Below are 13,816 nucleotides of genomic sequence, written 5' to 3'. Positions count from 1 at the left end.
TGTGGCCTAGTGGTCAGAGTGTCAGGATAGGACCTGGGAGTTGAGGGTTCAAATCCCCACTCAGTCATGAAGCTCACTGGGTGACCTTGGGCCAGTCATAGCCTCTTGCCCTATCTCACAGTTGTGGGGATTAACTAAGAAGGGGGGGCGAGCCATGTAAGTCTTGGAGAAAAAGGTGGGAGATAAATAAGCTATTCTGCTTACCTGATAAGAAAACTGGAGGGGCCAGCCAGATGGAGATGTCAGTTGTCCACCTGGCATCCATGTGGTTGCAGTTTGACCCACACCAGTTGCAAAATGTGCATGGTGCCTGAGGGATTTCTAACACTGAGGATACAAATCTAAGGAATGTTTAGTAAGAGGTAAGTGCATTGATCTTCAACTGGTGGGAGGAGTCCTACACATCAGGCTCACGTCCTGATCTAAGATGGGTTGCACCAGCAGAATGATATGGGTATAGGTTTTGGTTCCGATTTTTTTTTTAATTATTATTTTTAAAAAAGAGGAAAGGAGAAGGGAAGAGAGGAAGATGAGCCAGGTGTGGTTGTTGAAAATAGTAGGTCCTCTGTTGGTGGGGAGAAATTGTCACAGTGCTAAAGGTAAGTTATGAATCTGGATATTCTTAGTTTGAATTTGGACCCTGGCATGAACTCACTTGGTGACCTTAAGGCTCCAGCCTTTCTCAACCTGTGGGTCCCCAGATGTTGTTGAACTACAACTCCCGTCAGAGCTCAGGGATGATGGGAGTTGTAGTCCAACAACATCTGGGGACCCATAGGTTGAGAACCGCTGCATCCACCTGATCTTAAGAGGACTGTTGTAACAATTGCTGAGAGAATGTGAACAGAAAAAAGCTGTAGAAATATGAAGGGTTATTTTGGGGGTCCCAGTTTGGAGAACACTGAAAGGCTACAGGTGTGGTGGACCAGGTGTCAAGAATCATAGAATCTTAAGAGTTGGAAGGGACCCAAGGGTCATCTAGTCCATCCCCCTGCAATGCAGAATTCTCAGCTAAAGCATCCATGGCAGGTGGCCATCCAACCTCTGCTTAAAAACCTCCAAGGAAGGAGAGTCCACAACCTCTCGTGGGAGGTCAGTCGAAGAAGAAGAAGAAGAAGAGTTTGGATTTGATATCCCGCTTTATCACTACCTGAAGGAGTCTCAAAGTGGCTCACATTCTCCTTTCCCTTCCTCTGTGAGGTGAGTGAGGCTGAGAGACTTCAGAGAAGTGTGACTGGCCCAAAGTCACCCAGCAGCTGCATGTGGAGGAGCGGGGAATCGAACCCGGTTCCCCAGATTACGAGTCCACCGCTCTTAACCACTACACCACACTGGATCCCTAATGCATTCAAGACACACCTGAAGTTAATGAGCAGTAATTCACAATTTCCTGATCAGGCTATTGTCATAGGAAGCCTCAGCCAAAGTTTAGGGGCAAGACTGTGTGCTGGAGGGAGACGGAAAGCACGGAGGTAAGCAGAGTAAGGGAAATTGATGTGTTCAAGAAACCAGGGTGGAGGGTTTAATATCAAATAGGGGTTCAAAGTAATGGCCGCAGGGTTGCTGTGCAACAAATATTTGGCCTCTGGAAGCAGCCATTTCGCGGAATGATTTGAGTCTCTCCAAGACAGACATTTCAAGAGCCTATACAGCCTCATACAAACACAGAAGTTCATAAATAGCAAGCAAGATTAAGACAAAATCCATCGCGCAAGAATGTCAAACACCTACCTTTGAGTCATAATCTTATAGGCATCTGGCAGATAACAGCGGATATTCTCCATCTGAGCAGGATCAGAGTCGCAGATTTTATCATCTGTCCTGCCATAGTTGGCACTTTCAATCATGATAACATCTGTTCCTGGACAGCGCAGTTCAATTGGGTAGCTTTCGCAGGAGAGTTCCCTTCGGACCACTGCCATCGGAACAGGGGCACGGCTGAAAGCTGTAGACAGGAGAAAAACCTCTATGTTTAGCATGCAGAGTCAGGGATTTTGTTTCATAACATGGACTTATGTAGAGTTTTGTGGGGAAAGTTTTAAATGTGCAGCGTCATTTTTCTAAACTGCTTGCAGAACTGGAAATCTCTCCCCCCCTCACCTCCCCAGTGGTTTTTAAACACACACAGTGCTAATAGTGTTGACGTGAAACCCAAAAGCTGTTTAAAATGTATGTAAATTTTTAAATATATTTTTTTGCAAACCAGACCCACTCCAAACGCCACGAGAACTGTGAGGTCAGCTGCCCTGTGGGGCTTGAAATGCCCCCCTTTTCAGATTTTTAAAAATCAAATGCACTTAACTTACTAAGTTATTAAGGATCCAGTTTTCTCCCTCTTGAAATGAGTGGTAAGTGAAGCTTACCAAACACCTAAGATAACTGGGGTCTGTTCTATCCCAAGTCAGTCGTTAAAACAGGATACGGAAAACATTTAACATTCTGGCGACACCAAGAGCACTGGAGTATACCCCTTTTGGTTATAGCAGTACCAGCAGTAGTGATAATAATAAATTGTCACATTCCTCTGAAAAAACAAAAAACCAGCAAAGCAAAAGCAAAACATTGCAAATGACTGCAGGTGTCCCTGGAAAGTTAATGCTGCCCCAAACTGGTTTGGCCTGAAACAGCAGTTACAACTTTTGTAGTGCAAACTTAAAGGTAAAGGGACCCCTGACCACTAGGTCCAGTCAAGACCGACTCTGGGGTTGCGGCGCTCATCTCGCTTTATTGGCCAAAGGAGCCGGCGTACAGCTTCCGGTTCATGTGGCCAGCATGACTAAGCCGCTTCTGGCGAACCAGAGCAGCGCACGGAAATGCCGTTTACCTTCCCGCCGCAGCGGTACCTATTTATCTACTTGCACTTTGACGTCCTTTCGAACCGCTAGGTTGGCAGGAGCAGGGACTGAGCAATGGGAGCTCACCCCGTCATGGGGATTCGAACCACCGACCTTCTGATCGGCAAGTCCTAGGTTCTGTGGTTTAACCCACAGCGCAACCCGCGCCCCAGTGCAAACTTACAACACCCTTTTCTTATTTGAAATTTTCTTCTGGATGAGGTATATTGGACCACTCTCCTTCCATTACTTCCTATGAGTCCAGTATTTCACTTCAGCCTTTTTTGTGTTTATTTTCTATTCTTCTGTGAGTCCTGTATTTGACCTGTGGATCTTTTCTGTCTGCTCACCTGGGCTTCCCGATAGCCCAATCAAGAAGTTATCATTGTGGGGTCCAATTATACCCTGCAATGGCATTTGTAGTTTTTGAAATGTGACACAAATGAAATCTATTTTTCTTTTATATAAAGTGGAGTCATTTTGAAATCAGTAACCTTTATTTCCAGCTTGGACTTTTAAAGGGCCCCATTAGCAAATTGATACCCTGCCGAAGGATATATTTGCATCTATTTGCAGAACATAAACCTCAACTCACTTGTGTTCCTTAATAAAAATTGGGACAAAGTTTCCTGCTTCAACACACCAGAAACAAGTAAAATGTCCAAATATATCAAGCATCCCTTGTGCCTTTGCATTATCTGTCCCATTCCCAACACAGAGAAACTTGGCTCTGGTGCAGATGTAATGTTCGTTTCCTGCCAATCGTAGACTGAAAACTGGGAGCTTTGGGAATTAATGTTTCTCCTGTTCCCACTGGACTGATTTGCTAACCCTCTTCACTTCCCAGAATTAGGATGCCTCACAACCATGATCTACAGATCTTCCCCAAACTAGGATGTCAGTGTCTAGTTTACAAAAGAAATATGGTTTGTTTAAGCAACTGTGTACAGTGGTGTGCAAAACTATGGTAAACACCAGGAAGCAAATGGAGGGAGAAAAATATCTCTCACAAACAGAGGTGGCAGGTGGGAGAATGATCCTGGATTTTAGAAACAATAGCAACAATTTTGTGTAGTCTTACTGCTGAGCAAGAGGAAAAGAGAACTTTGCAACCGATATTGTAGAGAGGAGAACACATTATCTTCATAATACAAACCTCTGTGTGTTATTTATTGGGGTGGGGGCAACCACAGACTGACCTCTTTTGTGTAGCATTGGGAAGAAACCTGATCTTGTTTTACATCTACTTTGAGCCTTTCCAACTTAACATTTTATTTGCGGCCGAATCAGATCTGTTAGAATCTGTTAAGTTTTGCTTGCTCCCCACTGATTATAACAAGGAATCAAAAAACGGATATAACTTTAATTTTCACAGAAGCAGGTGCTTTCTTTTCAGGCAAAAGGGATCCTCTAAGGTGGCTGAAGCCTGCCAAAATGCAGACATTTTGTGCAGAGGAGTTTATTTTTCAAAAGAAAATGAAAAAAAAAAAACACCTTATAACCATTTTTCTCTCTGCTAGAATTGGATGCAATTTGACCTCTTTGAGGGGATGACTCCTGCCAAATGGAACAGATGATCTTCCACACTTGACCATTCTGAAGTGTTTAAGATATAAATCACTTGAACTTTCCTAGTGTTTTGGGGGCAGTCATTCTGAAAACTGGTGACATGAAGGAGGTGCCCCCTGGGTAAGTGGGTAATACTAGGCTGGCACTGTGAAACACAGCTGGCAGTTTACTTAAGGGACCAGCAGGCCTAGTTGAGTGGAAAAAAGTTCCAGACCTACAGGAGCAAGGAAAACTTTAAAACATCCTTTCAGCAAAACCTAAAAGAAAGCTACAATCCAGATGGTATTTAATGCAAATGCCATCTCCAACTCCTCAAAAGATTCCCTCAATGGTGTCTCCAAAAATTTTTACATATCACTTGGGAAGACAGGCAAACTAATGCCAGTGTACTGGAAGAAGCAAAGATCATCCGTGTTGAAGCAATGATTCTTCAACAGCAACTTCATTGGACTGGTCATGTTGTGCAAATACCTGATTATCATCTTCCAAAGCAACTATTCTATTCCAAACTTAAAAATGGAAAGTGTAATGCTGGTGGTCAACAAAAGAGGTTTAAAGACTCTCTCAAGGCAAATCTAAAAAAATGTAGTATAAACACTGACAATTGGGAAACACCGGCCTGTGAATGCTCCAACTGAAGAACAGCCTTTATCAAAGGTGTCATGGACTTTGAAGATGCTCAAACTCAGGACGAAAGGGAGAAACGTGCTAAGAGGAAGGCACGTTTGGCAAATCCACACCATGATCAACTCCTGTCCACACATCCACTGTGGAAGGATATGTGGATCAAGAATTGGCCTCCACAGTCACTTACAGACTCACTGTTAAGACCATGTTCATGGAAGACAATCTTACTCAGCTACGAGTGATCACCAAAGAGAAGAAGAATGCATGCTAAATAAGATGTATACAGACTGCACTAAAATAGATGCTGGAAACGTCCCAGTCCAGGGGCTGATGTGCTACATGTGTTCTGGTTATGTGCTCAGGCAGCAGTAGCAGGGCTACTGCTGGCTGGGAGATACGCCTGGAGAACAGCAGCCTATTGGCAGGGCCTGGTTTGGCAAGCTAGCTCCACCCATGAAGAAAAAGATCTTTGCCACAGTTGGAGCTGGTTTCCATGGGAGGGAGCACCTATCTATCTGAAGGCAGTCATTAACAGTGGGCCCACCCTGCTGGGGCAGCCCTAAGGTGTGATGAGGGTGAGGACCCTCCTTCTGGGCAACTGGTTGTGAATGGGCTTGCGCCTAGGTGAGTTTGAGTGCCAACAGGTCAGGGTAGTTGAAATCTCCCATGACTACTATATCTCATTTCAGAATGTTTGGTAAAATGCTCTAGGCAAGGCTCCATCCAAGTCTTCAGTCTAGCTTGGAGGTCTATAGCAGACTCCCACAGTAAAGTCACACGCCCAGGATGGCTGGATGAAGCAGAGTGTTGGGGGGTTCCAGCTGGGGACCCCCCAAGGGAAGAAGGCTCAGAACCAAGGAATTGGGTTTGTGGGGAGTTTCAAGATGGAGACTCATAGGGGCCAAGGCTCAAGCTTCAGCAACAGTTTTATAGAACATCAGGCTGGAGAGACTCGGACAAAACAGGCTTGTGCCAGAGCTTCTGGAGCAGTGGTGATGTCCAGGACTAGCTCTGAGGGGCATGCATTTTGCCACACCGATGCTTCATCAAAATAAAAGTCCTTGTGCCTTGAAGATGGAGAGTAGGATCCCAGAGCCATTACACCACAGAAGCAACGAAAAAGCTTTTGCTATTAGCTGTGCTCCCACTGGAGTCTGTGGCTTGCTACGTCCTGATCTATTTCTGGCTCTGCGAAAGGACCAACAATTTTTTTAAAATCAAAAGTTGCCAACCGTAGTTAACACGCTGAATAATGTACACTTTTTCTTTAGACCAAAGACTAATGTGTTCCTGTGTGCATGACCTCACAGAGCCATTCATGTTACATTAATTATTAGATGCTTTTTACACATTCCACTGTAGACGCCTACACTGTAAGAGACGACAGAGGCAAAGCTTACGAAAACATGCTGAAAGTGTTTGAGTATATACTTATGAAGATGAAAGCATGTTGGTCCTGTCCCCTTGCCTTTTATTTCACAGATCTGCCACATCTGACTACAAGGGCAATAATAACAGGTTAAAATGGGGAGGGGAGTTGTGTGGACCTAAACAAGTGTTCTTTTTTTTAATTGAAAAATAAGAAAACAGAATGACCTTCTCTGATGCTTTCCAATGATAATCTAAAAGAGGTGTTTCATCTGCAAGGGTTGTGAGTATAGATTTCTTTTACGGCCATTGTAATATGCAGTTTAAATTATAACAATTAATAAATAATAATACCAGGTTGCGTCATGCGAGATGCTTTCCCCAGATTAAATTAAAATTGAAAGGTTGAGAAATGTTAGGCAATATTGAGAGATTTAGGGTCAAGAGAGTCTAAATGAATAAATTAATACATAATCACTGGTGACACACAGAAATTAATTCCGATTCTGCTTCAGTCCCACAACTATATCCAGTTGGCATAGTCTACCAGGTTCTGTGACAAGCAGCCAACATCTAAAGCCACGCTATAAAGCTTTGGAGCGGCATTAGAGAACCCTTGGATGCCATATTGTACATTAGTGCAGCAATGAATAGACTAGCTGATTTGCCAGCAGAGCTCTTTGGTGACCACCTCCATCCCCCTTCCAAATGGAATACTGTGTCCACTCACCCAGATAACTCTTATTGGTTGCCAGAGACGTGGCAAAATGAACCATTACACTGATATCTGTTGTTTTGGCTGGATTCTAGAAGCTCTGGTTATATGCCAGCTGTTCTGGCAATCTGGATTGCTCTTCAGGGCAGCCAATGGCCATCTGTGTTTTGTGACAACCATCCAAGGAGGGCTTGAAATGGTAGCGGGTGTTTATCAGCATGTGCGTATTTGGAGGAGTTAAAAGACACTGTTGTTGTCGTTATCGACTCATCGATCCCTAACATACATTGACTGCCCCATTCTGGCACTGTTCCTGCACCTACAGATCTCTAGATAGTAACCATGAACACGTGAAGAGCCTTCTTTCATGACCATTTGAGCAGGAAAAGGTGTGTGATTACACGGTGCTGTGTAATTGCTCTTCTTCTTATGGACTGTGTGCCATGGGCTTTCTGGGATACCTCATGAATAGCGGAAGGCTGAGTGGATAACCAGGATTTACTGGCACACATAACTTTGTGAACCCTCTTACTAGGATCATGGTGGACTTTTGTGAGCTCCTGAAGAATAATGCCTTTGTGTGACTTGAGCTGGGCCAGGGTATTTTCTGGTGTGCACACCCCCAGTTCCATTTTTTAAAAAAATATTTGTAATTTCCCAACAATACAGTTACTCACATGCTGATAATAAGCAATACGTTAACCATTGACTTCCCTTCCACCCTTCCATGGTTTCACTGACTACCAATTGCTGCTGTGTATTATAATCAATCCATAGCTTCTTTTTCTCATTTTATTCTCAATATCCGTTTACTGCTGAATTTACTCGAAACCTACTATTTAACCTGTTTACAATAATTCTTCATATAATCTACAAACATTTTCCAATCTTCCTTAAAGGCTGTTTCGTCTTGGTCTCTAATCCTACTGGTTAGACTTGCTAATTCTGCATACTCCATCAGTTTCGACTGCCACTCCTCTTTCATGGGAACTGCCCCCTCCCGCCATTTTTAGCATATAGAATTTGGGCTGCATGAGTACCGTACAAAAACAAACTCCTTTGATTCTTTAGTACAGTGGTTTTCAACCAGTGTGCTGTGGCACCCTGGGGTGCCTTGAATGCTGGTCAGGGGTGCCGCGGGCAACATTGGCCTCTGTCCCCCTTTCCTTCCCTCCCTCCTCTGATGCCCTCCTGCGTTTCTGCCTCCCAAAGGCTTGCACAGCTGTTTGTTGCAGCAGCCCTGGCTTCAAGCTCCGCAGGCAAATGGTGCCTTTCTTTGGGGCTCAGAGACCAAGGACAGCAGCAGCTGCTGCTCAGAGGACTCCCAAGGAGAGGGGAGAGCAGAGGAGGCAGAGGGAACACTCCACAAGGGAGGGTGTTTGAAAAAGGGTGAGAGGCTGCCAGGTCTGCAGGCAAGGGGTGACATAACTGGGCTCCTGAGCCCCACACGGCTGCCGTAGAAGGAATGTAGTTGGCCAAGGAAGCTATGGCCTCAAAAAGGTTGAAAACCTCTGCTTTAGTGCATTTGACTCAATTAAACCTAAAAGGAATACTTCTGGTCTTTTGTGGAGCATCCTTTTAAACATTTTCCCCATCTCCTTACGTCCCCAATTCCTACCCTGCCTACATATATTGATTGTTACTGACATGGGGACACCATGCTCAACCATTTCTTACACCAGAACACAGCACTTGACCAGATGTGATTTTATGACGTTTCAAAAAAAATTATATACCACTTGTGGGGTTTTTTAACCCGCCCCCCATCGCAAAGCAGTTTACAAAAATAAAGGGAGGGTGTCTATGACCCCCTATCACCCAGACTCCCCCCCCCGCCCTTTTCATCCTGAGTATGTCAGAAGCAAGCTGGACTGGGAGAAAACGTGCCTAGGGCAACAGAGCATAGAAAGATCAGGTCAGGAAGGATTCTGTTCTGCTTGTGCATATACCCATTAATTGCAAAAGTTAGCCTGTCATGGACTGGTTGGACGCAAAGGAATGGTGAAAATAACCAGCTGGGGAACCACCAAGGGAAGAAGGCTCAGAGCCAAGGGATTGGAGGTGGGATGGTGATGAGTGGTCAGAGGGAGAAGAGGGAGCAGACTGGGAGGTGTAGGAAACTGAAGAGATAACAGGGTTTAGGGAGCGGGGAGAGCCTGTGGCAGACAGCAGCCCAGAATCAGATGAAGATGTTGAAGCTGGAGAGTAGTATGAGGGAGGCCAAGAGGCAGAGATGAGTCAAGGTGGTGAAGAGTCACGGGTGTCTCCCCCTCCTGCTGCGACATGCTCCACTCCCAGAACCATAAGAGACAGGAACAGGAAAGGTTGGCTGCTCGGAGGCCCAGTCTCCAACTGCTAGGGAAAAACCCTGTAGAGGAGAGAACTTCAGACAGCTGTGGGAGGCGGGGACTTCCAGTCTTGGCAAATGATCCATGGGGCAAGACCTACCAGGGATGAGCTGCTGTGCTCATTAGGCCTGGCAGCCCACCAAGTCTGCGCAGATCGTGTGCCTGCTAATTAAGAATTAATTCCAACTTGAATGGTGCAATTACTTCTGGATTGCCCCAGACATAGCTTTCCTGATTTCCGCTTTATACATGAATGGGGCAGGCACGACTAAACAAATATGGATGCTGATCTCACAACGAGCAAGAACATGCAGGTTTGTGCTTCGCATCTCAAGCCTCACATGGCAGTTCTTTTACTGTTTATACAAAGGGATTGGGGGTTCCTCTTTTTTGGTACACAAGGATAAATTCCATACACAAAGAGTAACCTAAGAATTGGTCCTAAATCAATGGCTAAAGCAGCTTTAATTTGAAAGTATTCTCAATTGATAAAAAAAACCAGTTGAGTTTCACTTCAGGAAGAAGCTGGAGGGTAACAAATGTACTCTAAAATGAAAATTATATTCCTCTACTGTTTCCTTGGGGAAAGATTTCTCAGCAAGGTTTTATGAGAGCACTTCAAGCACACACAAAGGGCCAATGATAAGAGAAACCCACGTATGAAGGAAGACCATTATTTCAACTTGTTCAGAACAGCTGGAAAGACGGGACTGGTGCGTTTACTTACACACCTTTCACTGCTCCCAAATGCCAACGCAATGTTCCTAAATATTCCACAAATTCATAAATTATACATAAATTCCATACACTAAAACTTTTATCGGCTTTTCAAACAACTAGAGCACTGTTAAGTGGCCTTTGAATTTTCCCTTTCCCTGCCTGATACCTGCAATAGAACACGTTGGAAAATACCTGTAGGTTGAGATTTTTAATTGCATGGAACTAAGTCAAATGCTCTTAAGAGCATTATGGGTTTGGGTTCATTATTCCTAGGCAGTAAAGCAAATTCGTTGAAATATAAAATGTGTTTAAATATAAAAGCATTGGCTTGTTTCACACAATCATCTGGTTGCCTCATCCCTCCCTCCCACAGAAAGGGAAAGGGCAGCCAGGGTAATTTCACAATCGCCATATATTTCCAGTGATGACAAGGCTTAGGTATAACCATAAAGAAACAATATACTCCTATTCCTCTGTTCATCCAAATCATCTCAAACTTTTCTAGAACAATCAAAGAAGGTGAAATGCATGCTTTGAGGGTGAATTACAAATATTTGAGCAGGTTGCACATTTTCTCCCTTTCAGTTATTTAAGGATAACGAATAGTTTGCATCATAATATATGAAAGCAAGGCAGGTGAACTCTCTACCATGATTGCCAAAAAGTGATCTATCACTGGAATTACTACGAGGTGGGTTAAGCAACAAGTAGTATGTTATTTGTGTTCTGTCTTCAAAGCCGTTTACAAAAGGAATAAAGCAATAAAATAATCAGTAAAAAAAAACACCAGTTAGAAACATTCAAAACATTCAAAAATAATTAATAAGCTAAAAACCAGATTAAAACACATGACACTTCAGTTCAGTTCGATTTATTGTGGCAAACAGCCATTACACATGTCAACATTCTAATTTTAGGTAAAGATAAAGGGACCCCTGACCGTTAGGTCCAGTCGTGACCAACTCTGGGGTTGTGGCGCTCATCTCGCTTTACTGGCCGAGGGAGCCGGTGTACAGCTTCCGGGACATGTGGCCAGCAGGACTAAGCCACTTCTGGCGAACCAGAGCAGCGCACGGAAACGATGTTTACCTTCCCGTCGGAGCGGTACCTATTTAGCAGGCCTGATGTCAATAAGCAGTGAGTTCCAAAATGCTGATGCTGCCATAGTAAAAGATCAATTTCTTACAAATGCAGAACGGGTATTATGTGGTACCTGCAAACTGAAACAGTCAGGTGGACTTATATGGGGCAAGGCAATCTTGCAGGTAAACTGGTGCCAAGCTGCTAAGGGCTTTATATATTAATAGTAACACCATGAACTTTGCCTGGTAGCAAACTCGCAAGCACCACAGGTCTCCGAGTAGAGGTGTTATATGTTGATAGGGTCTCTCTCCTCTTAGCAATCATGCTGCAGCAATCTGCACCAACTCCACCTTTAGGATCAAAGCACAAGGGAAGACCCACACAGAGTGCATTGCAGTAATCTAGTCTTGGAGTAACCTTATTTCTGAGTTGACATGTATAGGATTGTACTGTCCAATGCATATACAGTGGTACCTCTGGTTGCAAACGGGATCCATCCCAGAGGCCCATTCGCAACATGAAAACAACGCAACCTGGAGAGGCATGTCTGCACACACGTGGGTTGCGATTCGCCGCTTCTGCGCATGTGCGTGACATCATTTTGCACACCTGCACATGCGGCGAAACCCGGAAGTAGCCCTTTCCGGTACTTCCAGGTCGCCGTGGGACATAGCCTGAAAGAACGTAACATGAAGCGGACGTAACATGAGGTATGACTGTACTGTACAGTGTTTAAGAATGTTGGATGGTGACCTGAAAGACCAGGGTTCAAATCCTCACTCAGCCATGAGAGGAACTGCCTCTCAGCCTAACCTACCTCACAGGATAGTTGCTGTTGGGGTTAAATGATATGAGGGAGAACCACGCGCACCACTTTGAGCTCCTTGGGGGAAAATGGTGGATATAAATGCAAATAAGAATAGGAATTATTAATAAATATAATACATAGCAAGTCTTTGTGGAAAGAGAAAGCTCCTATGGAAACTCAAGGATCGTTTTTTGCTGGAAGAAAGTGGGGGTGGGAAGATTGACGCATGAACACAAGTAAGTTTCAAATCAATGAGATTTTTTTATTTAAATGCCCAGAACAGGAGTTGATCAATACTTGCCTATATCAACTAATTTAGGATATGGAGGTAACCCTATCTGGGTAAAAGGGAAGCACTTATATACCACATATTCCTGTTCTTAAGAAAGAAATAGAACATTTAGATGTCATCTGAGATATCCCCTTCCATCTCCCCAGGAAGCAGAACCAAGGAATTTCAAGGAAAATAACAGCCAACAAGAACAGTAACTTGCCAACATTGCTGGCACACGCAGAGAGAGAAAAGATCAGAAGCAAAAAAATCAGAAGAGAGGCGGAAAAGAAGATTATTCCAAGAAAGCCTATCGGCCTCTTCACAAATGCTTATCACCCAGAAGGACAAACTGCTCCCACAAAACAAAAGATGTGGGAGAACAGCCTGTATTCCAACTCGGCTCCTCATTAAACTGCTCTGATAGATCCCAAAGGGTACCTGAATGCCCTCCTTCCTACTCTGGAGAACACAGGATTTATTTCCCTTAATACGTAGAAATTTCAAAAGTATGAACCAAGTTGCTGCCTGACGGAACTCGCAGAGAGAAAAACAAGCCCTAAATGCCACGGTGGCAGCTGCCCGATCTCAAGGCATGTGCTGTGACGCCAAGGGCGTCCTTGTATATCAAGCCAATTATCTCCTGCAGCCACCAGGAGAAAGTGTTGATGGCATTTTTTTGACACAGCACTAAGTGGGAAAGGAATAAACAAAGCCTCCGACTTTCTAGTAAGAAAGATCTAGTTTGTGCTCTCGAGACCTATGAAATGATGAGTTTTTGGTTTAATGCACTTTGTCAGAGTGGAAAGCAGATTGGAGAACAGCACTCCCAACCAGTTTTGGAAAAATTATGGCCAGTATCTTAACTTTCTGTTTGGGAGCAAGGTTCTGGAACATGTGGTGGCCTCGGTTCCAGGTTCTTCTGGATTAAGGGGGAGGTGGCTTTATTGTTTTGTTTTGTTTTTCTTCTTGCTTTTAGTATGTATTTTGTGGTTTTATCTTGTATTTTTATGCTGTGAACGGCCCTGAGATCTACGGATGAAGGGCGGTATACAAATTTAATAAGTAAAATGAATAGAATAGAATAGACAAAAACAGATGTATTGATCTGGATTCCTTTCAACCTGCCTTGGAGGATTACTTAAACCAGGAATTGGACATGGGGAGCATATCCCTGCTGGTTCAGTGAAATGGACCTCTCAGTGACTTCCAATACTATTCAACACTTTGTCAGGAAGCAACTTGAGAACATAGTATTATGGTGGCTCCAATACTCCCTGAAGGATCATTTCAGAAGGTGGTGTCGGGGGACTCCTGTTTGCCATGAACCTATGCTATCCCTCAGAGTTCTCTCTCTTCCTCCCCCCACCCCCAATGCTATTTAACATCTATTTAACTGCTGGGGGAGATCATCTGGAGTTTTGTAGTTCGGTGTCCCTCCAAAATGATGACAACCAACTCTGTTTCTTCTTT

The 13,816-nt window shown here is 44.1% G+C and overlaps 1 protein-coding gene across 19 annotated transcripts in view; it reads right to left on the bottom strand.

Moving 5' to 3' along the window:
* The window catches only part of ADGRL3 (adhesion G protein-coupled receptor L3), a 531,565-nt gene that overhangs the window by 320,592 nt on the left and 197,157 nt on the right, over positions 1-13,816 (bottom strand). For all 19 annotated transcript variants that reach the window (XM_083592813.1, XM_083592800.1, XM_083592815.1 and 16 more), the window contains exon 4: positions 1,732-1,945. In XM_083592813.1, coding sequence (XP_083448939.1) covers positions 1,732-1,945 — 214 coding nt within the window. The remainder of the gene's footprint in view (positions 1-1,731; positions 1,946-13,816) is intronic.

Source organism: Podarcis filfolensis, assembly GCF_964270895.1.
Source record: "Podarcis filfolensis genome assembly, chromosome: 17".
NCBI classification, from domain to species: domain Eukaryota; kingdom Metazoa; phylum Chordata; class Lepidosauria; order Squamata; family Lacertidae; genus Podarcis; species Podarcis filfolensis.
The sequence above is the reverse complement of the archived record's forward strand: the minus strand, read 5'-3'. Positions and strand labels throughout refer to the sequence as shown.